The sequence below is a fragment of the Myiozetetes cayanensis genome, unplaced genomic scaffold (assembly GCF_022539395.1).
Source record: "Myiozetetes cayanensis isolate MyiCay16 unplaced genomic scaffold, myiCay2020 scf47, whole genome shotgun sequence".
Classification (NCBI taxonomy): Eukaryota; Metazoa; Chordata; class Aves; order Passeriformes; family Tyrannidae; genus Myiozetetes; species Myiozetetes cayanensis.
Window position 1 is genome coordinate 149,626 of NW_026087709.1, and position 23,188 is coordinate 172,813.

General features: G+C 51.8%; 1 protein-coding gene across 5 annotated transcripts; it reads right to left on the bottom strand.

Annotated features, from left to right (window-relative positions):
- Window positions 1–424: 424 nt before the first annotated feature.
- On the bottom strand, window positions 425–21,978 carry LIMA1 (LIM domain and actin binding 1). 5 transcript variants are annotated; one of them, XM_050331026.1, is made up of 11 exons: window positions 21,863–21,978; window positions 18,423–18,558; window positions 16,307–16,352; window positions 13,983–14,360; window positions 10,189–10,300; window positions 9,741–9,901; window positions 7,772–7,876; window positions 5,547–5,604; window positions 5,140–5,252; window positions 2,328–2,461; window positions 425–1,952 (listed from the first exon to the last, which is right to left on the bottom strand). In XM_050331026.1, exons 2-11 carry the CDS (start codon window positions 18,539–18,541, stop codon window positions 941–943), a joined length of 2,238 nt encoding a protein of 745 aa, XP_050186983.1. In that variant the 5' UTR covers window positions 18,542–18,558; window positions 21,863–21,978; the 3' UTR covers window positions 425–940. The 5 variants fall into 5 exon arrangements, with proteins under 5 accessions (XP_050186983.1, XP_050186984.1, XP_050186986.1 ...); XM_050331027.1 differs by having other exon boundaries at window positions 21,910–21,975; XM_050331029.1 differs by lacking the exon at window positions 21,863–21,978 and adding an exon at window positions 21,778–21,851 and having other exon boundaries at window positions 10,189–10,297.
- Window positions 21,979–23,188: the final 1,210 nt, after the last annotated feature.

Sequence of the window (23,188 nt, forward strand, 5' to 3'; positions counted from 1 at the left end):
AGCTGTAAGGAAAAGATTTATGGCAGCTTGATACAAGTAGGATTTCAGAGTTGTCAAAAGGCCTTAAAAATTCTTATCTGCAGTTTCAAATGGTGAGGAGGAACTCCAAGTAAAAAAAAAAACCAAAAAAAGACAACAAAATCAAACCAAACAAAAAACTCCACTTCAAATGCGTATAAAATGCAGAAGTAATGCCCTGCAGGCTGCTCAAAAGTGTTCACTTGTCCTCAAAGAGACCTGGCAGCCAGCACAGCTCCTGGGAAAGCACTAAAATACACGTGGTCCAGCAACGGGCACCATTCCAGTTGTGCAGGGACTCCTCACCCATCACATTTGGGACACAAATTCACATTGCACTCGGTTCCAGATGCTTTCGCTGTTGGACGCTACGCACAGAAATGGTTTTATTATTAATTAAAAAAAAAAAAAAAAAAAAAAAAAAAAAAAGCCCAGTTGTGCCCTTTCCATGTATTAAAGTGCATTAAGTGACCATTTTTAAAGCAGGCCAGAAAGTCCCTTTGAAGTTGGTCCCTAAGCACTGCAGTAGCATTTGTAGTGGTACAAGTGGTGTGTTCCAGAGGGCCTGTCCCAGACCACCACGGCGGAATTCCACACGTGGTTAGTGGAATTCCATGAATTCTTACTGGAACACGTATTTGAGCTCAAAGGGATAAGACAGTGGAGCCCAGGACAGCCCTGTTGTCGTGCTGAGGACAGACATTACCTGCTGACGCTGTCCCACAGCCACACACTCGTTCCCATGGCCCCAGAGAGACTCTCTGCAGGCTTCCAGAGTTTCCTAGTTGAGATAATTTGGACGTGGATTCCCTTAACGTGCAGTGTAGCATCACTTCATGGAGGAGAGCTGTTTGTTAAAGCTAAAAACACCCATTTCCAAAGGCCCAGCACCTCGCAGCAAGTTTTCTAGGAAAAGGCCAATTTATTCTTCATCATCATCATCCTCATCTTCATAGTAACGATTCCTTTTGATCTGCTCTTCCACGGACAGGTCCTCCACGTCGTCGCCCTCCCAAAACCCCACGTCTTGGGATTTGCGGTTCTGGTTCGGGGACGCCTCCTTAGCGGTCACGACGCTGCCCAGGCTGGAACGTTTGGGAGAGTTCGGCTCGAGGAGTTCTTCGTTTGGCATTTCCAGCTCTTCCGCAGGGTGTTCCTCCTCGTCTGTCTCTGCACCCACCTGGCCATTCTCCACCACGCCGTGCTCTGCTGTTCTGACACCACACCATTCCTGCTCTTCCTCTGCTTTTCTCTCCTCGGGGTTCTGGACGTTCCTCTGCTCAGCCTTCTTTTCCTTTTGCTTTTTCTCCGCCACGACCTCTCTCTCCGGTTCCTCCCCCTTTTTCAGGGCGTCCCTCTCGGCCTTGGGAGGAGAGGGTGAGTTCTCTGCTTTGTGGCCCTTCACAGACACCGTTCTAAACGAGGCCGCCACCGTGAAGGGGCGACTCCGCTCCTTCAGCGAGGAAGATCTTCTCAGCTTCTTGAGATCCAGGTCCACGTCCTCCTGCACGTCTGGCTTGGAAACCTCCTCCTCTGGGGGCCACTTGGGTTTGAGTACTTTGATGCCCTCCTCTAAGGCACTTCCTTGGACGCTCTGGTCAGAGGGAGGGGGCCAGGCGATCCTGAGCTTTTTCGTTTCCGCTGGTCTCTCTTCTCTTTCAGGCACAGCTGAAGCTTTTGCTTCCATAGTCGCTGCCAGAACCCCCACTTTTGCAATCGGGGCATCCTCCACTCCGGGGCTCTGCGGAGCCTCTGCTGTGTTCACCCCAGGGACGGTTTTCTCCGGGGATTCCTCACATTCCGCTTTGCCTGCCCACAATTCCTTGTGCTGTTTGTGCCCAAAGCCCTCGTCGTAGTTGCCCTTGGATTTGAAGAGCTGGTTGAAGTGGGGTTTGCAGTAGATGTTGCCCCGCAGCGACGCGTACGTCCCGAGGCTGGGCAGGAAACACAGAGTCAAACGTTAGAGCTCACCAGCACAGGCCTCTGCTTCAGCTGTGTTACTGAAGAGATTCAATCCCACCCTTCCAACACGTTCAGAACACGCTCACAGCCCTCGGGGTTTGCATTCCCTATGGCTCTGTCCAAGGATTCGGGAGGAAGTTGGACGTGCTATTTCCCACCCCCACCCCCTAAAATTACAGTAAGGGTTTAAAAACTGCATCAAAGTGCAAACACCACAGGCAGAACTGGCAGAGTGTTACCACTCCTGTGATGGCTGCACTGTGGTGGCCTCCAGCCCGAGCAGCACCTTCCTCAGCTGTGAGGGGAAAACACTTCCCAGGCGCTTCCAGAGGGAGCAGGGCGGGTACCTGAGCTTGCTGTTGCAGTAGGAACAGCGGAAGCAGCTGATGTGAAACACCTGCTGGTTGGCAAAGAGCCTTTCCATGGGGTACACGGTCTTCTGGCACCCAACACAGGTTTCCTTCATTGGCAACTGGAATTTCTGCAGGAGGGAGAGAAAGTCCGTGAGCTGGAAAACGCATCAGGTGCCGGGGACTCGGCCTGGGTTCCCCCACGGCCTCCCCAGCCCTCCCGAGCTGCAGCCTGGGGTGCAGTGGGCTCTGGTGGGCAACGAGGGAGGAAGAGGCCACGACAGACCCACGGGACTGCTGTGGCTTGACAGAGAGCCAGGATTTCACCCCAGTGAGTTCTACAACTCCACTTGAGCAACAGCCGGGAGAGAACAATGAAAATACCAGAATTGAGCCAGTTCCCAAAAAGCTGTGCAACCTCTTCCTGCAACCTCAGCTTCTCTTGGTAGGAAAATGATGAAACATTCGATTCCAGTCAGTATGAGACTTACCAAAAGAATAAAAATAGTGCAGAAAAGCTGAATCCTGGAATGGTTTGGGTTGGAAGGGACCTTGGTGATCATCCAGTTCCAACCCCCCTGCTGTGGGCAGGGACACCTTCCACTAGAAGAGCTGAAATAGCCTCAAAAGGTGGAGGGTGGGAGAGGAAAGGAGTGAAAGAGGCTGCTCAACTGTTTGAAATAATCCACTTGTGCTAAATCTTTCCTCTCCGAGAGGAGGAAACAGTCTCAGCACCAACACAGCAGCAGGAAACACTCCTGACTTCACTCGTAAACAATTCCAGCTCAGTCCCAAAGAAACCACACTCGGGTTTTGGGGCTCACGGCCCCCAAACTTGCTGAAGGCTCGAAGTGAGCAGAGCTTTGAGGTTAAACAGCCAAAATTCTGATGTGCTCACTGAGTTCCCCTGAGGGTTCAGTGCAAGGGTAAACTCTGACAGTGAGGAGTCGAGTGTCACTGCTGTGATTTTGGGTTTGTTTTCCAACAGCATCAAGGAAGCAAAGAACATTGTCCAGGAGAAAAGGTCTCTGGATGCCATTTGCTCCTCTTGGAAACCATTAACCCTGGCCAAGGGGGAAGATGCTTTGCAGGAAAAATTAAACACCAGAGTTGAAAGACTGGCAGTTTGAGGCTGCACGTTGATTACAACTAATTTAGGGGAGGCTCCACTCCCTGCACAGACACACTCATAGTGGGGCTTTCCTCTGACAAAGAATTACCTCCTACAAACTTACAAAAACCTTTAAGGGAAAATCTGGTGGCTAAAGACAAAAAAACAGGAAGGTCACAGGAAGGCATAATCACAGCAATTTATTTATAACAGTCTAGAAACAATGGTTAGGAATGAAAGTTACGGTACGAGGGGGCAGATTGCTGAAGACAGAGCCAGCCATAAAGTTCGGTGCCAATTTAATTCCATTTTAAATGGTATTTCAGGGCTTTAAGGCATTGCCTGAGGTTGCAGTAGATTAAAGTTCTGATTGCAACAGCTTGGCCTAACAAAATTCTCCCTGAAGGCTTCGTTTGCCACCATGGCCTGGGGTTTTGCACCCTGATGGAGGGCCCTGGCACGTCCTCCTGCAATCACACCCCCACCCAAGGAGAGGAACTTACTTGCACACAATGGGCCCTATGTCTGTGGAGAGGCGTTTTTGGGGTGTGAAGAGACAGGAATTCCTTTCCAGGATGCTACAAAAAGGAGCTACAGGAGGAAGGTGAGGCCCAATAAATATGAAAAAAAAAAAGCCTCAAGAGAAAGCTGAGAGTTGAGCTCACATTAGGAGGGAAGCAGAAGGCAGGAGGAGAGGTTAGGAACCGAGAACAGGAGACAGAAGCTGGAAGAGACAAATAGGAACCTTAGATGAATAAACAGCAGCTGGGTTTCTATCTCACAGTGCAGCATCTAAAGCAGTAACAAGGCAAAAGGCTAAAAATGGCTCTAATAATATAAAGAGAGCAGAGGGGACCAGGACATGCAGGTTCTGTGCAACGGGCTGAGATCACACAACTCCTCCAGGCAGCTCCAGTTCCCCAGCCTGGCATTCCCCACCCCAGCACGCTGGGAAGCCACATCTCCCTGATCTCTGAGGTCAGTGCTGTTCCTCCCAAAGATGGGGAAAACAACAAAAGCCCAGTTGTTTCCTCAGGAGTGAGCCAGGAAGTCTGTGGCAGCCCAGGGAACCGGCATCCCAACTCCAGACACAGCCCATGTGACGGGGAACCGCAGCGTGATCAGAGCGGCCAGCGCTGCCATTTGTTGTCTGATCAGATTAACAAACACATTCCTGTCCCAAACTTCTCCATCTGCCTTATCGCTCCCCCGAAGAAACTGGAACATCAAAGACCCCTCAGAAAGCCAAGCCTGACCTTCCCAGAGCCAGGCACAACAGCCCTTACTGTCGAGTCGCTCCCAGTTGCAGCCCCCTGGGGCGCTGATGGAAGGGGAGGGTGCAAAGCCACAACTCCCAGCGGGCTGAAGGCTCTGAAGATCCTTCCCAGCAGCTCAGGGCCCATCTCTGGGAGCACTGACAAGCCCTGCCACCACCCCCCTTTGCTCAGCCCCTTCTCCCACACAGTGAAGAGAAGCAGAGTCTGCCAGGGGGGCTGTGGAACAGCAACAAGCGACTCCCAACCCAGGAGGAAAACACCCTTTCGAGGTGTTTTCCATCCTGAATTAAAGTTCCCTCACAAGCACAGTTACCCATCCAGTTACTGCCAGACCTCTGTGCCCACAGTGAGGCTTTTCCAGCATTAAACAGGGTGGTTTGAACCCCCCCTCCCAGTGTCTGAGACTAAAGAGCTGCGTTACCTTCACGGCTTTGGGTGGGGAGGTCTCTGCCTGGCCAGCCCTGGCACTGGGGCTCTGCTGCTTTGAGCTGACAGCTCTCTGAGCTTCTGCCTCGCTCTCCGAGTTCTGTCCAGCTGAGGGAGCAGAGGAGGGAGAAAAGGCAATTACAGTGGGCTTTAAACCAGGGGCAGCTTGTGCTCACCAGGCCCACCAGAGCATTAGTCTGGGTTAAAAGGTGAGGAAGCTACACTGAAAAGGGTTCAATCAGAGCAAACAGGAGTTACAAATGTCTTAAAATTACAACTGCAAGAAAACTTCTGAACGTGAGAGAAATTCTCTCTCTCACAGGACAGTTTGTGTTAGTGAACCATTTGATGGGGCTGAGCTGAAGCATCTTCCACCCCCTCTCTCTTGAGCTGTGTGCTCACCATGGCCATCCTCCAGCACACCAGAGTGCAGAGCCAAGCTGTTCCCATCTACAGAAACCTGCAAGAGAAGGAGACAGTGAGCACCTCCGGCCTCTTGAGGTCTGAACAACCCCCAAATCCAGCACATTTCCTGGAAATCTCACGGCTCCCTCCGACCTCTGACCAATCTATGACATTTAAACACTCAGCAGAGACCTGTGCTTTTGGAAAAAATTAATAACGGTTTAGAAAAGGAACAGCTGAATTCTAAGAAAGTTTTGTAGAACTGGACATCTGCTGTTCCCAGGCTGGGACAGACATCCTTCATCCCCCTTTGGAAACAAACTCACATTAAAAAAAAAAAAAAAAATAAAAACACCTTTTAGAAGAGTTGGATCTAAAGAGGTTTCAGACACTAAACAGACTCACAGAATTGCTCAGGTTGGAAAAGACCTTTAAGATCATCGAGAGCACCCCTGAACCAAACATGTTACAGGTAAAGCTCTTGATGTATAGTTCTTTATTAAACTTGGCACTATTGCTATTAAATCAAATAGTTTTAAGTAGCTACGCTGAGGACCTAAAGCACCGTAACAAGATTAACTGCAAATCATCACTAATTCACTCTAATGATTGAAAAGTCCATTGCAAGCAACTGAAATTTGCAAATTACCGAGTTAACAGGGAAGGCAAATGACATCTATTAACATACTCTGGGGCTGCTGGGAAGAAAAAAGCAGCGCTGTAACCCAGAGTGGTGGGCAGATAATTCACCTGGGACAGGTGAATGAGAGGTCATTGAGGGGCTGGGATGGTCACACTCAGGATCTGTCACGGGGGCAGCGTGAAAAGTGAGGGGGCAGCTGAGGAGTGTCCTTTGTTTCCTTCTCATCCCCACTCCTGACAGTAACGACCAGCAGCTTTAATTAGGCTCATTTCCAGAGTTCATTGTCCCCTTCCAAAGGACAATCCTGGCTCCCAGTGTCCCCTTCAGGTCCTCCCTGCACCCGGACACCTCCACAGGCACTTCAAACCTTCCATTCTACAGGGGAAAGGGGGGGCAGAGACTCTGATTTAATTCTGATTTAACAGGTGCTCTCTCAATTAACTCACCTCTGAGCACGGAGCAGCCTCAGCAGTTGGAGCCAAGGCCGCTCAGCTGTCAGGGAGGAACAGCTGAGAGCCAGGATTTGGCCCCTTGCCCAAGGAAGGCTGGAAAGCTCTAAAAGCCCTCCTGGCATTAGGCTGCCACGTGTTCAGCCTGGCTGCCATACACAGTACCCCAATTATTATTCAGCTGCTTTTATCCCGTCTGCCCTCCCCAGTTCAGGGCACAAATGCTCGGGGCCAATTCACAGAGTCTCAGTTTACAGCTGAAGCTCAAAACCAGGAGCAAACCCAAGCTGCCATTCTCAGTTACCTTAAAACTGAGCCACTTAAATGCAGGAGAAACAGTGACAAAGTCGTGTCACACAAAGCTCCTCCTGCTTTGTTTGGGTTTCTTTCTGGTGTGGATTCTTTTTGTTTATTATTAAATAAAAAAATAAATCACAAGACAAAACCTACCAAAAACTACCAACAAAACAAATACCTGGCTGTGAACCATCTTTTCACAGTGAGGGAACAGAACACAAAAAAAACTTTAGGTGGTTTCATCAGAGTCAACAATAAAGCCAAAATCCCTACCAGAACAAATGAGAAAAACCACAGAAGCATCAAGGGATTTGGCCACAGGGAATAGTTTGGGTTGGAAGGGACCTTAAAGATCATCCAGTTCCACTCCCTGCCATGGGCAGGGACACCTTCCACTAGTCCAGGCTGCTCCAACCTGGCCTGGGACACTTCCAGGGATGGGGCAGCCACAGCTTCTCTGGGCACCCTGTGCCAGGGCATCCCCACCCTCCCAGGGAGGAATTTCTTTACTGAAAAATACCCAAAAGGATGAGATTGAAGGGCTCTGCTGCACTGCAGACATGTCACAGCTGAGGAGACAGAGAAACTCTCCAAGAAAACATCTCTAGACATTCTCTTTCACAGAGAATCACTGGCCTATAACACAGAAACAGTCTAAAAAAAAATGATTGAAAATAAATATTAAAAATCAGGAATTCTGCAGGATTGTAACTCATCTGGACCAGCTGCTTCTGGATGGCCTGTGGAATGTGGAACCAGCATATCAGCTGTGCTTCCACAACTATTTCCACTGGCACTGAAGCCCCTGATCTCCACCAACACGGACATCTTACCTTCTCCCCATCCTGACAGGAACTGGAGTCCTCACTTGGTGCCACACTCTCCTTCTGCCCAGATCTGTAATTCTTGAGTTCATTCTCACTGGCTTGAATCTCACTCTATAGGATAAAGCACTGGAATGGTGACAGGTTCTTCTCCCCTTGGGAAAACACTTGCTTCTTATTTTTCTCGAAGTGTTTTAAGAAAAACCCTGGTTTTCTAGTATTTAAGGTGATAGTTAAGGGAAGGGCCATAAAAATCCACAGATACTTGGGAAGTGACACATCCCAATGAGGGGAAAGGATTGGGCTGCAGGATTTTGCTGTGCCCCTTGGAGGGCACACCAGTGTTGTCCTTAACAACCCTTCCAAATTCCTCTTTAAAACCAGCTCTTAAAATCCCCTGCCCAGTCCACACCTCCCTCTTCCAGAAATGTTAACTTTTCCCTGGGAATGGCAAGTGTTTCCAGACAAGCACTACCTAAAGCACGGGGTAGCTGCCAAATAAGACTTGACATGAAAGCACATCCCACTTCTGCTCCAGTTCAAGTCAAAACCCTTCGTGTTTGTTCTTGGCAGACCCGATTGAAGATTTTCACAGAAGAACCTTTCAGACTTCAAGAGAGATAAAATCCAGTGAAACCTCGTGTTTCCTGCCTTGCCACAGGACACAAGATCAGCGGGAGCCTCGTGCCTTTCACGAGGCATCTCCTGCGTGACACGAGAGAGGAGCAGCCACCTGCCAGCACCAGCACCTCGCTGGGATTGGGAACAATCTGCACGGAACCAGCCACATCCAAGAGGTATGTAAGGGAGTGCTGGAATTTTAATGCTGCCTAGACCTCCAGCTCTGCTGTCCAGCACCTCTCCCTGCCCTCCCTGCACCTCTTGCAGTGCACAGAACTGCTTTTTCCTCACCATCAGTTTGAATCCAGGCCTAATTCCACCACAGTGCCCTAAAACAGAGGGGAGAGGGGCAGCACAGACACCACACTTCCATTCCTGGACAGCCCTGGGTGCTTTCCCAGCTGGGCAGGAGAAGATCCAGGGTTAGGGCAGCTGTTGGAGCACTGGCACTGCCAGCACTGGCCTCAGGAATCCTTCTTTGCTCTGCTTTACTCGGCCCTTGTCCACGTGCCAGGCCAACACGGGAAGGGATTCCTCCCAGGGGGCATCCTGAGAGCATCAGGATGGACTGGCACCAAACCCAGAGCTCTGGGGGGCTGCAGACAGGAGCCTCAGGAGAAGTGGCAGATCTCCTTGCCTTTGGGATGGAATTTAGGTGGCCCAGGCACCACCCTGAGCCCCAGCCTGGAAAAGGCCTCAGCAAATGAACCCAGGCAAGGCACGGGACACAGGAGTCAGCAATTAGGTTAATCAGATTTGCTGCACTGGCTGCAAGGACTTTCCATTCATGCAGGGACATTTTTTACTGGGCTCCCCTCCCACAGCTGGAGAATCAGAGCCACAGGCAGATGAAATTCAGGAATCATTGTAGCTAAGGCTCTGGCCCTCCACAAAGACCCCTGGGAAGCAGACCATCCTCCCAGGGAGAACCTTCCCTTTGGGAACTGCCAGGGCAAGTTTCCTAACTTTAAAAAGGCCTCTGTGTATCACCCTGGTTCATAAAAGTAATACTGGAGCAATAGAAGTTCCCATCATTCAGCAAAAGTATCAGAAACTTCCAGCAAAGGTACCTAAAGCAGTTTCTAAGAAAAGCTGAGGTTCCTGAAACCTCCTCAGCTGCAACACTTCATTAACTGGGAAACTTTCAACATTATTCCAGGAAGATGCAAATATACTTATTTCTTCCTGCAGGCAACTCTTGATCCCATGGGCACAGAGTTAGTTTCAAAAGAAGAAAAAAAAAAACCAGAAAAAAAGATGGCATTTGTCCTCAAGCAGCCTGGTTTCCATAAGATCTTCCTTCCAGTCTCATCCTGGGACAAGAATTCCCTTCCAGCCAAGCCAAAAGCAGACTTACCATGGGAGTGAGGGCTGAGGAGCTGCCCTGCTTGGACACAGCTGCCTGGTACTTGGCCAGCCTGTCCTTTATGGATGTCTCTGTCAAACGAGGCACGTCCAGGCTCCTCCTGCTCTCTGCCTTGTCCAAGCTCAGGCCTGGGATGGTCTCTACAAAATGCCCTGGTGAAAAAAAAAAACAAAAACACATGAATAATGGGCAGTTTTCAGGCTGCACTTCCTTCTGTTTTTTAGGAAGGGCAGAAGTTATTTCCCAGAGTCCCTGAGGCTGGAAAAGCCCCCCAGGACCCTCGAGCCCAATCTGTGCCTGATTCCCACCCAGTCCCCCAGCCCAGAGCACCGAGTGCCACACCCAGGGAACCTTCCCCTGTACTGTATCCAGCAAATTTACTTTATAAACTAAAACAATCCACCCCCCAGACCCAAGGCCAGCCCGGAGTTCCCCTGACCTGCCGGGCCGTGGCTCCTCTCGGCCTGTCCCGCGTCGCAGTCCTCGGAGGAGCCGCTGTTCTCCGACACCCTCCTGCCCACCGCCGTCCTGCGGGGCTCCCTGGGCACCTGCTGGGGACAGAGCCACCCCTCAGCTGCCAGGGCTTGCCAGGGGTAATCCCTTAAGAGGCCCAGGTGTCACTTGCAAATCTGCTTTGCCGGAACAAACAAGCGGAGCAGGCGACGTCTTATTTAACCAACACAAAGTTTGATCACAGAGTACCTGACCCCTCCGTCACCTGGGGAACACTTTTCCTGGACAGGTCACCTGGTGGCCTCTCTGACAGCTCTTCCTGGTTGGAAAGCAGCAGCGAGACCGGGTTTTCAGGTGGTTCCCACTGCATGCACAGACCTGGGTCTGGATTTTTGGAACTCGCACCGTTTCTGTTGCTCAAGGTCGTTTTAGGGAGATCTAAAAACCAGGTGAAGGACGAAAGGAGAAGCCATCCAAAATCTGCACCGATTTTCAGCCACAGAAAAAGCAATTCAGGGTATTGGAATAAACGTTATCTCAAGTTCCACGGTTTGATTTGGACAGTTCATGCATTTGGTACCAAATAATTCCCTAATTAGGTCTGATAAGGCTGAAGCTTAAGCAGGAGAGCTAAATAGTAGAGATAAATATTCTCAGATCTCCAGGATAATCACTCCCTGCCAGGCTGCAGAGCTGGACAGGGTGTCCTGCAGCACCACACAGATGCTCTGGCTGCCTCAAGCAGATTTTTTGCTTATTTGTTGAGACCAACTCCCCAAAATCTGAATCTCAATAAAAGAAACCGTGAACAGAAGTTTCCACAGCTTTGATAAAAGCTCAGAGCACAGAGTTCAGTTGGACTCCACCAAGGTGGGGCTGTTTTCACAGCTGAAAGTCAACCCATAAAATCCTAGAAGGTGCTGGATCTTTTTGTTGCCTCCCCAGGAAGAGTTAAATCACAGTTGGAAATTCAGACTGAGGCTGATGCAGGGGAAAAGGCAGGTTTGGCAAGATGCTCCAACCACATATTCTCCCCCCGCTCCACTTCCAGTGAGTTTCATATTTGCTGCTCACCAAACTGAAGGAAATTCCAAAGTTTATTTTAACACTGCACTGCAAGATAATCACTGGGAAAAAAAAAAAAATCAGGCTGCTTTCCATGCAAACAGCAGCTTCACCAGGAAAGGAAAACGCAGCTGGAAAAAAACCTCTTTTTCCATTAGGATGGGAAATAGTTTCTATTTCTGTGGTTTAGGGCTTTGGTAACTTTTCTTACTGGAAAAGAGCTTTAGCTCTGACAAGTCTTTTCCTTCCATTGATAGGCTCGGGCTGGGAGTGCCTGCACTTGTAAGGACTTGCAGATTCCTCATGAAGAGTGAAAACTCTTAAATGATCCCTATTCAGCCAGGGTTCCCTTCCCTGTCACCCCGAGTCCAGGCTTCTTGCAGCTCACAAATTTGAGTGCAGGAGGAAAAGTTCAGCTGAAGAGTGAGCTCAGGAGTGCTCCAACTGCATCAGCTCCTCCTCCTCCTGCCCTTGCCCACCTCACACCTTGCCCACCCTTTGTTAGAGGTCAGGGGTATTTGAATAAACCTCCAAATATTCAGTAAATCTATAAATACATGTAGGTTTTATATCAGTTTTAATGTTGGGGATGAAAAAAGCAGAGTAAAAGGAAAAAGAAGCTCAACAGAGGGAAGATGAGGGACTTTCCCCATCCCAATCCATGGACTGACCAACTGCAGGGGCTTCCACCAGCCCCAGCCAGGCTGAACTGCAGGCTGCCGTGCCTGCCCCTAATGGGATCAGAGCAGTCTGTTCCCATGAAAAGGCAATAAAGGAAGATCTGCCACCTATCTATTGCAGAGGGCAGAGCAAGAGCTGAGTGAAGAAAGGAACAAAAGAGGGAGGTTCTGCTTATAAACCTGAAAACGAGAGTAGGTTTGTTTAGAGTGGGAGATGGAATCAGGAAATCCCAGGCTCTAATCTGGGTTCCTGCCCCAGAACCTGCCCAGTGACCAGGAAAAGTCCATTTACTGCTGCAGTCACACGGTGCTGCTTAGCCCACACAGATGTTTTGTCGGCAGAGCTCTGACAGCATTTACACCTGGAGTAAATTCCAAGGAAAACCGCCATCCCTCAGCTGAGCTCAGGAATCACAAAGGCATTTCCCACCGAAACCATTCCACGGAGCCCTGCTCAGGAAAAGCCCCAGGGAAGAAGTGAAGAGGCCACTGCAGAGCTGCAGTTGGGCCACACTCACACCAGGGCTGTGGTGGCTTCCACTCCACTGACCCAGATCTGTGTGCCCGCAGTGCCAGCTCCCCTCACTGCCCAGGACATGACATCACCCTCCTGCCCTCAGATCAATTCCCAGAACCAGGAATCCCGCTCCAAAACACCCCTTCCCCCTCACAGCCCTCAGCATCACAACCCTCCGTGCCTTCTCCCTTGTAAAATTAAAGAGTAACAGATTAACTTGGAACAGGAATTTTGAACCCAGCCTGACCAGTTCCATCCCTCCTGGATGGCGATTGCTGTGTTTTAGCTGGTTCCTGACAACGTCTGAACTACCAAACTTGACGAACCATCGGCTTCACATTCGCTCAGCTCCAACAGAGTTTATTCCCCAGGGCTGAGATGGAGTTACTGGAAGCCCATCTGCAGAATTCCAGTGGAATCCTGAGTGATGAATCCTTCGTTGAGAGTTCAGGGAAGGGCTATGGGGACATCGCCCTCCCCACGCGGGACAGGGTGGGCAGCTCTCACATCATGACAAAAGACTCCAAAAATTTCGAGTTGTGAAACCACCCCACAAGAGACCCCAAACCTCGCTCCAACGCCGACTCGCTCCCTCTGAGCCCGGAATTGTTGCCTGTTGGAAACAATTTTGCCCAAAATGTGTTTGTTTTACTCAGCGCTTCAAGAAAAACCACCCGCAGCAGAACAAAGCCAGAAGGACGGGGAAAACTATGAGAAAACTGGAAAATCCACCAGCATCGAGGCCTCGGGACCGTGTTTCAAGTCCCCAGCATATGCAACTCATTTTGGAGTTGAGCAATTCCCCCCCCCGGGGACACTCGGAGTCCGCAGGCGGGATCAGATTTCATGAGCAGTTGGAGGAAAAATGCGAGCCCTGAGCATTTGCAAGTCAAAACTAGTGAGGGCAGGAGCTGCTCTGGCCATCTCGGCGAGGGATTTTTTTGTTTTTAGATAAGAAACATTTGTTAAGATCTAGAGATGAGGGAAGAGCGAGGAGAAGATGGGAGTGTTTCACAATACATATTTATATATATATATATGTGTGTGTGTAACTCATGGTGATCCAGATATCAAAACCTCTCACTCAGATCACACATTCACTGAGATCAGTTACTTCTTCTTTCATATATATATAAAAAATACATAAATATATATATACATACATATTTTTACACAATTGGTGCTCGTGTAACTCATCGCAGTCTTTCACGCAAGGCAGAAACAACCCCAGCTTCATAAATCCCATTTTTTCCCTTCAACCGAGCGCTTCCACGAGCAAAACCGTTCCACCCCAACCTGCCCCAGCTCCGAGCATCCCGCACGGACTCGGGAGGCTGGGGGTGAAGCTGTTTTACCCCCACGGTGCGAGTTATTAACACCACGGCGCTTCCCCCGCAGACAATGCACGCGGTATCTGCAGGGCCAGCAGCCGGAGCCACTCCCTCCCGGGATTTTCCTGATTGCCCTCCAGAGGCAGCAGCTCCAGCGGCTCCGGGATTCGCGAGCAGCGACCCTTACCTTGGGCTGGGGGGGCTCGCCCTTCTCGAACATCATCTTGAGCTTGCTCAGGGGGACGTTGTACTTCTCGATCCTGCCCAGCGGCTCCGCGCCCTCGCCGGCCTCGGGCTTCTCCGCTTCCCTGGGCTGTCTCACGCAGTTTTCCATGTTGCCACCCTCCGGGCAGTGGATTCTGGGCTTGGAGCCGTCAGCGGGGGCAGCCCCAGCGCCCCGGGATGGGGAAGGAGCGCGGCCGGTCCCGACCTTGTGCCGAAGCTCAGCGCAGCCGCCCCGCAGCGATTCCCTCCCGGACTCCGCTCCCGGCGCCGGATTCTCCCACTTCTTCTTCAGCACGCTCAGATTGCCCCTGGTGAAGTGAGGGGGCAGGTTTTCCGCGTTCTGCAAGGGACAAGGAGTTAAGTTCCGAGCTCTGCCGAGCGCTCCCTTCCCGTGCGGGGGAAAGCGAGGGCTCCGCTCCGCTCCCGCTCCCGGCCAGCTGTGAACAGTTCCAGCTGTGCCACATGGAGACACATCCAGGACAGGGAAGGAAGGAGGGGGGAGAGGAGAAAAGTCAGGAAGTGAGCAAACAGGATGGCCTTATAAGGCAAAAGGGAGTCAAACCCGAGGGGTTAAATTCCACACAAAAGGCTTGAATCCACATATGAAGGAAATGGGACCCGAATCCACACGAGGAGGGAACGGGACACGAGCGGCCACAGGGGAGGGCCCAGTGCTGCAGTGTCTTCAACAATCACCAGCCCTTCCCAAAGCTACAGATTAGTTCTCAGAAACCACTCGATCCCTGGAGTTTTGTATTTCTGCTCCCAGGTAACAGCAGCACTGGAATCACAAGGGATCTGAGCGGGATTTCACAGCCCCCCAGCCCAAGGCTCCAGCCAAGTCCCCACAACAAACATCCTCCCGCTCCTCTTCCGAAAGAACCAGCGGTTTGTTGGGGATTTTTCTTCTGTTCTGCTCAGCCCACTGAAAGCTCTGACAGGGACAGGCACAGGAGTGACAAACACACCTCACCCCCTCCAGGGAGCACCTGGAGCAGCGTCACCTCCCATCCAAGTGCTTCCCAGGCCAGTTCTGCTCCAAGCAGTTCCCCCTCCCCAGAGCAGCAGCCCAGCCCCTCTTGGGTTCATCCAAATCCAGTACCTGCCACCATTGCATGATTCCTGCCTCTCCCTTACGGACACCACTCCAAACTCATTGCAAGTGGAGCAGGGCTGCAGGGCTTACAGGAATTAACTGGGATTAGCAGCTATATTGGGATTTAAGTCTCTCACCCTATTACTCTTCTGGTCACATTTTGAACACTGCTTTGCAAACTGACTTGAATCCACCTACACTTCCCAAAAAAAAAAAAAAAAAAACCAGCGTGTTTGCTGACTGTATTGAAAGGAAAGTACTGAAATGATAAGGGAAGTGTTGTAATGGAACAGAAATACTGAAAATTGCACAGCAGGTTTCCATGGGAACACCTCTGGAGTCCCTGCACACTTCCTAACACGAGTCCCTCCTGCTTGGGATTTGCCTGTTCCCTGATGACAGGGAGACTGACAGACACCAGCACAAGCAGCGAAGGAAATTTAAGACCCCAAAGTAATTTTTTTAGAATGCTTCTTTTATGCCACCTGTATCCCAAACAGCAAAAAGAGTGACTCCCCAAGAACTAAGGAAATTAAAGCAGTGACTTTCCAAACAGATCCTGAAAATACTGGCAGTCCTTTCAAATAGGAATTACCCTGAGGGCCTGCTTGGGCAGAGCCCTGCAACCTCCCTGCCTGGTGTGCCAGCCAAGGTTCCCTGACCCCGGGACACCAAGTGCAAGGGAGGGAATGTGAGGCTGTAACGGGGCCAAAAAGGCTGGTGCCGCCTCATCCAGGGCCACTTCCAGCCCTGGAAGCCACTTCAGAGCAGATCCTGCAGCTCTCCAAGACACACACGCATTTTAGAGAGGCTGGAGGCGTCTTTTGAGCACTTTCCAGTTTAGTTAAGGAGGGAAGAGGCACCACACAAGTGCCTCCAGCTAAGAACAGGAGGTGGGTGTTCATGGCTTGTGGTTAACTCAGTTTGCCTTTTGCTCAGGAGTGAACTGGTGATTCAACAGAGCTTTGGGCCAGAAGCTTCATCTCCTTTCCTTCCCTCCACACTGGGAGAAGGTGTGGAGAATGAGGCAAGAGCAAACACTGTGCCCGAGCCAAGTTCTCTGCAGGACACATGGCAGCAACCTGGATATTCCCAAAATCACCTCTCACAGCAACGTTCATGCAGCTGACCCATCCTGACTGCAGGCTCTGCTTACCCCCAAGGAAACAAATACTCATACAAACACTTACACTTCTTTTCTTCTCTGCAGTGGCTTCTTCAGCAGCTTTCTGATACCTTTGAGAGGGAGAAAAAAACAAACAAAAAATGACTTTTTGACTAGACTGAACACTCTTGAAAAGGCAGCTGGCATTTTTTTTTTCCCCCCAGCAAGGATCTCACTCCCCAGATCTATCAACTAAAACCAGAGGCTGGACAAACAGCAGCAAACAACACAAAGCCAAGTGACAGACGCATTTTCAGTCATCCAGCTCACAGTAATAACACCCATTAATATTTCTCACTCCCTAAGCACTCTGATTCCCAAATAGAGACAGTTTACCTTGGAATAGCTGTATTGTTTCCGCCACCCAGCTGTCTGCTGTGCCCCCTTTGCAGGAATAACTCAGCTCTTTATCCAGCAGCTGCTGAACCAGAACAAATTCCAGCTTGGCATAGGCCAAAAAACCTCCCTGAGTGCCAGTTGATTTTACTCTGTGGGCTGGAAGCTGCCCCCATTCAGCAGTTGCCTCCTGAGCAGCTGAGCCAGGGTGGCAGCAGGAAGGGTAATCACAGCCCTCCCAAGATAAGCCACCCTGGATCATGAATCAAAGTCCCTTAAGGAGCTCTGGGGAACTCCCTGCAGTCTGAAGGGGGAGGAAATCCCTCCACACTCCTCACTGCACCACGCAGGGGGACTGCCCTTGGTGTCTGCACCGTGAAAATTAGGGACAAATTTTGTCATTTTTAGCGAGGGCTCTACTCTCCAGGGAGAAGGAACATCACCCAGCCTCTCTGCCTGGGCAAAGGGTGTTCCTGTTTTCCTTATCTGTGGAATTCTGCTTTTGATACAGCTGTGAGTGCGCTACAGGCTGCTGCCTCCCCTCCAAACACCCACCCACGTCTCTGCACCACAAAGGGTCCAAAATTTGAACAGGACGCGCTGGGAAAGCGTTGCTGGGGAAAGAGGGATCAACACTGGGAGAGGCAACACAGAGGGACACAGGGATTTAGTCAAGCACCACCTGGAAAACACAGGAGGATTGAGGAGTGCCAGCCCTCGCTCTGGGAGCCAGCCCAGCCCAGGGCACTGTTTGAACCCCTCCTTGGTGCTGTTTGTCTGCCTGTGACCTCACAAAAATGATTGTGTGGGGATGGGGAAAAAAAAAAAAAGGCAAAAAGAAATGTTTTCACACACAAATATTTGGGTAAGAGCGTTTAGAAAAGTGACACTCCTCCCTGCAGGTGTCGGGGCAGCAGAGCCAGGGAGCAGGACCCTGTTTTTCCAAGGAACTGACACTGCCTGTGTAGGGGGAACAGTCCTTGATTAGGGAATAGCAGTTTGGATTACTTCCAGTAAGCCCTTTTCAGGGGATTATCAACATTTAGCAAGATGACCAGGTCCTGTAATCAAGCTCCAGCGAGTGAATAAATTACCTTAACGAGGCAGTGACAGCAAAGAGCTTCTCCCTGGGCCAGAGACCCACAGAGGAGCTCAGAGCTGTGGATGTGCAATTATCCCTCTTTGTATTACAGAGTTTCCCCCACACTCAAGACCCAAATATTCCTAAACTTTGCTCCATTATGAATGCAAGATCCCAGGAGACTCAGTTGGCCCAAATCCCATTGGAAGTCCCAGCTGCATCCTATATAATTCCTTAAGGAAATAAAAGCTTTTCCAGGAAACATATGCAGGTTCCCACCCCTCAGTTCTCTCAGTGTGCACAATATTTATGGTTTAACACTTCATCCATCTCTCAGAGGAAAGGCAAGGGAGTATTCCTCTTCCACCCAAGTCAGGGGAGGGTTAGGTTGGATATTGGGAAAAGGTTCCTCCCCCAGAGGGTGGCTGGGCAGTGGGCACAGCTTCCCACATTCCAGTGCTCTGCCCCTCAACTCCAAATTGCAATTGGTGGCGTGACAGGAAATGATCTGCTCTACCTTCCAACAGCAGAAAGAAGGTATTCCAGTTCTGGCTGCTGAAACAAGGCAATGTCAGCAGGGAGAGCAACCTTTGCCCAGCACATCCTAAACCAGAAACTTCAGTGCCTCCAGCTCTGGGGTATTTTGAAGCAGCAAAGCAACTGTGAGCGCAGCAGCCCCTGCCCAAAGGGCCCAGCTGTCCCCTCCCAGCCCCACAGCACTCACTTGGAGAACCTCTCGGCCAGGGCCGAGGACTTGTTCCTGTTGACCAGGGACAGCTCCTTGGCGGTGATTTTCAGAGACTGGGAGGCCCATTGCCTTCTGCTGAACGGGGAAGGCTCCATCTTCTCTCCCCAGATCCCTGCCAGGAGGAAGGAACGGTGTCAGCAACAGGAAGGGTGAGCAGGGAAGAAGCTTCACAGAGCGATTTGTTCCCGTCCCCCCTCAGGTGCTCCCAGTGCCACCTGTCCTGACCCCACGGGATCCCCTCCATCAACTGCCTTAAAAAAGGGCAGCAGATGACAATTATGATTCCCTCTGCAGATGCCACTGAGGTGGTGCCCTGATAAAGCCTCCGGTCACATCGGAGGGGGTGAGAGGGGCCGGAGGATTCTGGAGGGACGCTCATGTTTCCCACACACACACAGGAGCTCCAGGAAGCCCCAGTGTGCCCTCAGACCAAACCTGCTGGCATTTATGTAAGAGAGCTCGAGTTATGAAACTAAGAGGATGTAATTCCTGTGCAAACATTTGTCATTCACTCCTGCTTCGCTCTCGGTTTCCTCTGTGAGCGCAGACGAGGCTCGTGCTCGTGTTCACCCTCCTGTCACAACAGTGACCATAATGGCACCTAAATAACACCAGTTACCTCAAGAACAGCTCTCACCACCTCCCCCACCCTGCTGGAAACGGGATTTTGTCCAGCTTTTCACCACACCAGATTTATTTTTTTACACGCTCGGTTCTCTTTTGTGGAGGAGGAAAGGAGGGGAGATTAATTTAAAGAGCTCTCTGATAAGACAAAAATAAAGCCTGTAGGGAAACGCCTTTCCTTTTTTTTTCCTCTTTTCTTTTCTCCCTGGTCCCATGTCACACAATGCCCGTGGCAAGGGCACGAACTGACCCTGCAATGCCAACTGCTGGGGCTGAGCTCTCCCTTGCATTTTCCATTAATTCCTTTAAGGGATTTGCACAGTCACAGAACTCTGGATCCAGTCTGGGTCCAGCTCTGAGCCCAGCTCTGCTGGGCAACTGGTAAAGGGAAACACCTTCAGGCAACAGTGGATCAAAGGGAGGAATGAGACATTCCCGAAATCCTCACAGGTATGGAATGCACCTGCTCAGAAATGACTTGGGATTCTGCAATGCCTCAGGCCAGGAGAATTCACCTGCATGGGCAGAGCCCTCAGTTCCCAGGGCTGGAATGGGAGCCCTGGGGCTGGCACTGGGAATGGAGAAGCCTGTCCAGTGCTGGAATGAGAGCCCTGGGAGCAGAGGAGCCTCTCCAGGCTGGAATGGGAGTGGAGGAGCCTCTCCAGGCTGTAATGGGAGCCCTGGGAGCGGAGCAGCCTCTCCAGCCCTGCTCCTGCCCAGAGACAGAGCAGGCAGCAGGTGAACAAGGGCTGTCCTGGGGATGCACTCAGGAAGAACAGGCCTTTCTCTCACATTCCATGAGTCCCCTGATGTCCTGGAGAGAACAGCGTGGCCGTGCCAGGACATGCTTTCCCCAGGCAGTGATTCTGATGGAGCTCTCATGTGCAGGTCGAACCACGGGAGGCAAACAAGTGGCGCTGGTTTTGTGGGGATGTTGAAACACCCTGAAAACACTTATCAACCTTGCCTTTCCAGGTGCAGCCACCTGGAAGGCACCCAGAGCCCCTTCCAGTCAGCAAGAGAACCTCAGACTGCAGTTGCTTTCTGAAATTCCTGCTTTTTTGAGCACATTTTGCCTCAGCAAGTCACCCCAGTCCGTCCCCCTGTGCACCTCTGTCCCGGCTGCGCTGAGAGGAGGATGCTCTGCATTTGTCTGCCCTTTGACAGCTGCACAAATCACCACCCACAAAGACAAGGGGGCTCATTTCCCTCTTCTCCCCCTTCACAAAAATCACACTGCCTGCACAAATGAACCAGTATTCCCGTGACTGCAGCCTCGGTGCCCAGAACACACACACAGAGACCACAGACAGAGCCTGAAAAAAATCCTACAGGAAGAATTCTGCCCGCACCAAAACCCAGTGCTGAATGAGCCGCGCCACGCCACAGCCTGAACTTTGTTTTATGACTAATCTGGAGCCAAAGGGAGCTCACCTGAGGCCCCCCTGCAGTTTTAAATGGCCTTTCACAAGCACAGTCGGCCGTGCCCGGGAAACAGGAGCGGGGCATTCACGGGAGCTCCCTTGGCACAGGGAACAGGTGCCCATTGACACACGGAAGGACAGTTCAGTGAAACGCTGGGAAACAAAACCGAGGGCAATTGTTCAGAAAATAACCCTGCTTTGGATGCCTGAGCATCCCCAGTGCAGCTCCAGCCATCCCAGCCCGGGGCTGCATCTCCTCCCCCCTTGGGTTTTTGTGTTTCCCTGCCATTTCCTCCATCACAGCCACGGGTACATTGAGCCAATCAGGCCTGTTTTGGCAAAAATCTCTTTGTAAAGGCAGCACCTGCTGCTGGGACCTTCAAATGAAAAGAGAAGCAGCATATCTGGAATCTCAGTTGCTAGAAATGACACAAAACAGAGCCCTGAGATGCCTTGAAACTTGTGCTCCCACATTTTTTTTACGCCATTCCACATTCTTAGGGTCTTCTCACTCATTTTACAGTTTTGGTGTGTTCAAGCATCCCTGGGCTTTCTCTGCTGCTCCTTCTGAGTGATTTATTCCGAGTGACTTCAGGAAACACACATTAAAATTTCAACAAGACCGTGAGCATTCTGCAACGGAGACGGGACACGTGGGAGGTGGCACCGAGCACAGACGAGATGGAGGAGGGGACAGGGATGCCAGAGGTGTGCCAGATGTTAGGGGAGGCAAGGACTGTGATTTAGCCACCTTAAAGCACCAAACCCACCCCCCACATACAACTTCCATAAAAATCCCTCTCTGTCTGGAAAGATTCCCGAGAGAAAAACTCCTTATTGAACACTCGCCCGAGGTGGAAGTGGGTGATTCATCACAGGAAAGGGGACACCCCACGGGCCAGCCCCGAGCAGCTCGGGCACGAACGCGCCGCCAGCCAGAGGTGGGGGCACGACCCCCACCTCTCTGCCCCCTGGACGAGCCCCCAGACCCCCTTTTCCCGACGGTAACCGGCGCCGAGCCCGGCGGGGCGGCAGGAGGAGCCCGGAGGGGGGACTCGGGTCCAGCCCGGACCCTCCTGCGGGACCGGGACCAGCTCCGGGCGGACCCCCCGCCCCTGTCCCGCTGTCGGGAGGGGGGTCCCGGCCGTCCTGCCCCCCACCCCACCGGGGGAGTCTCAGAGCACCTGTCCCAGCCATACGGAGGAACCCCAGCACACCTTCCCCAGCCCAGCCCCGGCGTTCCCAACGCACCCGTCCCGGGCGAACCGGCAGTCCCAGCGCACCTTTCCCAGCCGAACCGAGGTGTGTGTGGGGAGGGGCGGTCTCGCTGCACCTTTCCCAGCTATACAGGGAGGGGTCCCCACTCACCTTTCCCAGCTATATGGAGGGGTAGGGGGGAGGAGTTCCCAACGCACCTGTCGCGACCGAACCGGCGACTGTCCCGCCTCAGCCGCCGCGGCGCCGGGCAGCCCTATGGCCACGCCCCCTCCCGCATGGCCACGCCCATGGCCACGCCCCTTCACCGGGGTCTGCCCCCGCCCGTTTCCCGCCCTCGGGCGGCTCTGAGGGGGCCGTGAGGGGAGGGGGGGGCGGCTCTGAGGGGCCATGAGGAGATAGGGGGGGTCTGAGGGTTCCTCATCACAGACATGCTCCAGTCCCTTCATCGTCCTCACAGCCTCCCGCTGGACCTGTCCCTCCCGTCCTGAGGAGCCCAGAACTGGACACAGATTCCAGAGGTGCCTCCCCAGGGCTGAGGGTACCCCAGCTTAAATCACACACTCCCCCCCCACTCCCATACACAGGTGGGCTGGGGGTCACAGGTGCTTCCTAAGCCTGGCGAAGCGAAGGTCTCGGAGTTGGTGCTTGTCAGACCCTCAAAGCCCTTCCATGGCTCCCGAGGCCTGAGGGAAGCTGTGCCCGCTCCAGGTTCAGAATCTCCCACAGCCTCGGTTTGTTTGGGAAACAACGAAAAGGGGGTTGTTTGAAAACAAGATAAGGGAGGGTTCAGCAGCCAGAGGTGGCACTTGGCATTCCTGAGATATGGAATATCCCCGTGTTGTGTTCCCTGAGTGGGATGTGAGTGCTGCTCCCAGCCAGCCCTGCGGCTCCTCCAGGGGTTTATCCCAGCAGTTCTGTCAGGAACAGCTTTAGGCGTCTGTTTCTTTCTCTTTCCTTGTTATTTTCCCCAATGTGTCAAGTACCAAATTCCTGAGTTAAAAAAAAACAAACTGTGTGTGCCCAGTGCTCCTGCCCCGTCTCCCACTGTTGGATGTGGACACTGTCCCCACAGCTCACTTTGGGCTGTCCCAAGTTAATGGGACATATATATTTGTGCCTTGTCCTGTGCCTGTGGAGCAGCTCAGGATCTGCTGGCCATTAAGACAGGAAGTGACTAATTAAATTAATATGTTGGTGTTACTTTTATGGCAGTCTCAGCACTGACATGTGAAACCCAGTCACTGCAGGAAATTTCCTGGAGTCCAGGACCCATGTACTGTGAATGACAGGCTCCAAGGCTCCAACAGCGGCACAGGGATGGGATCCTGGTGGGCTGGAGGCAGGTCCAGGTGATGCAGATGGTGCTGGAGCGTGTCAGATAAACCTGGATGTGCTGCTGTTGAACTTGGGACTTGTACAGGAACTCACCTGTTTATCTGGGCTGGGTGACCAGGACAGTTCCAGCTGGATTCCTGT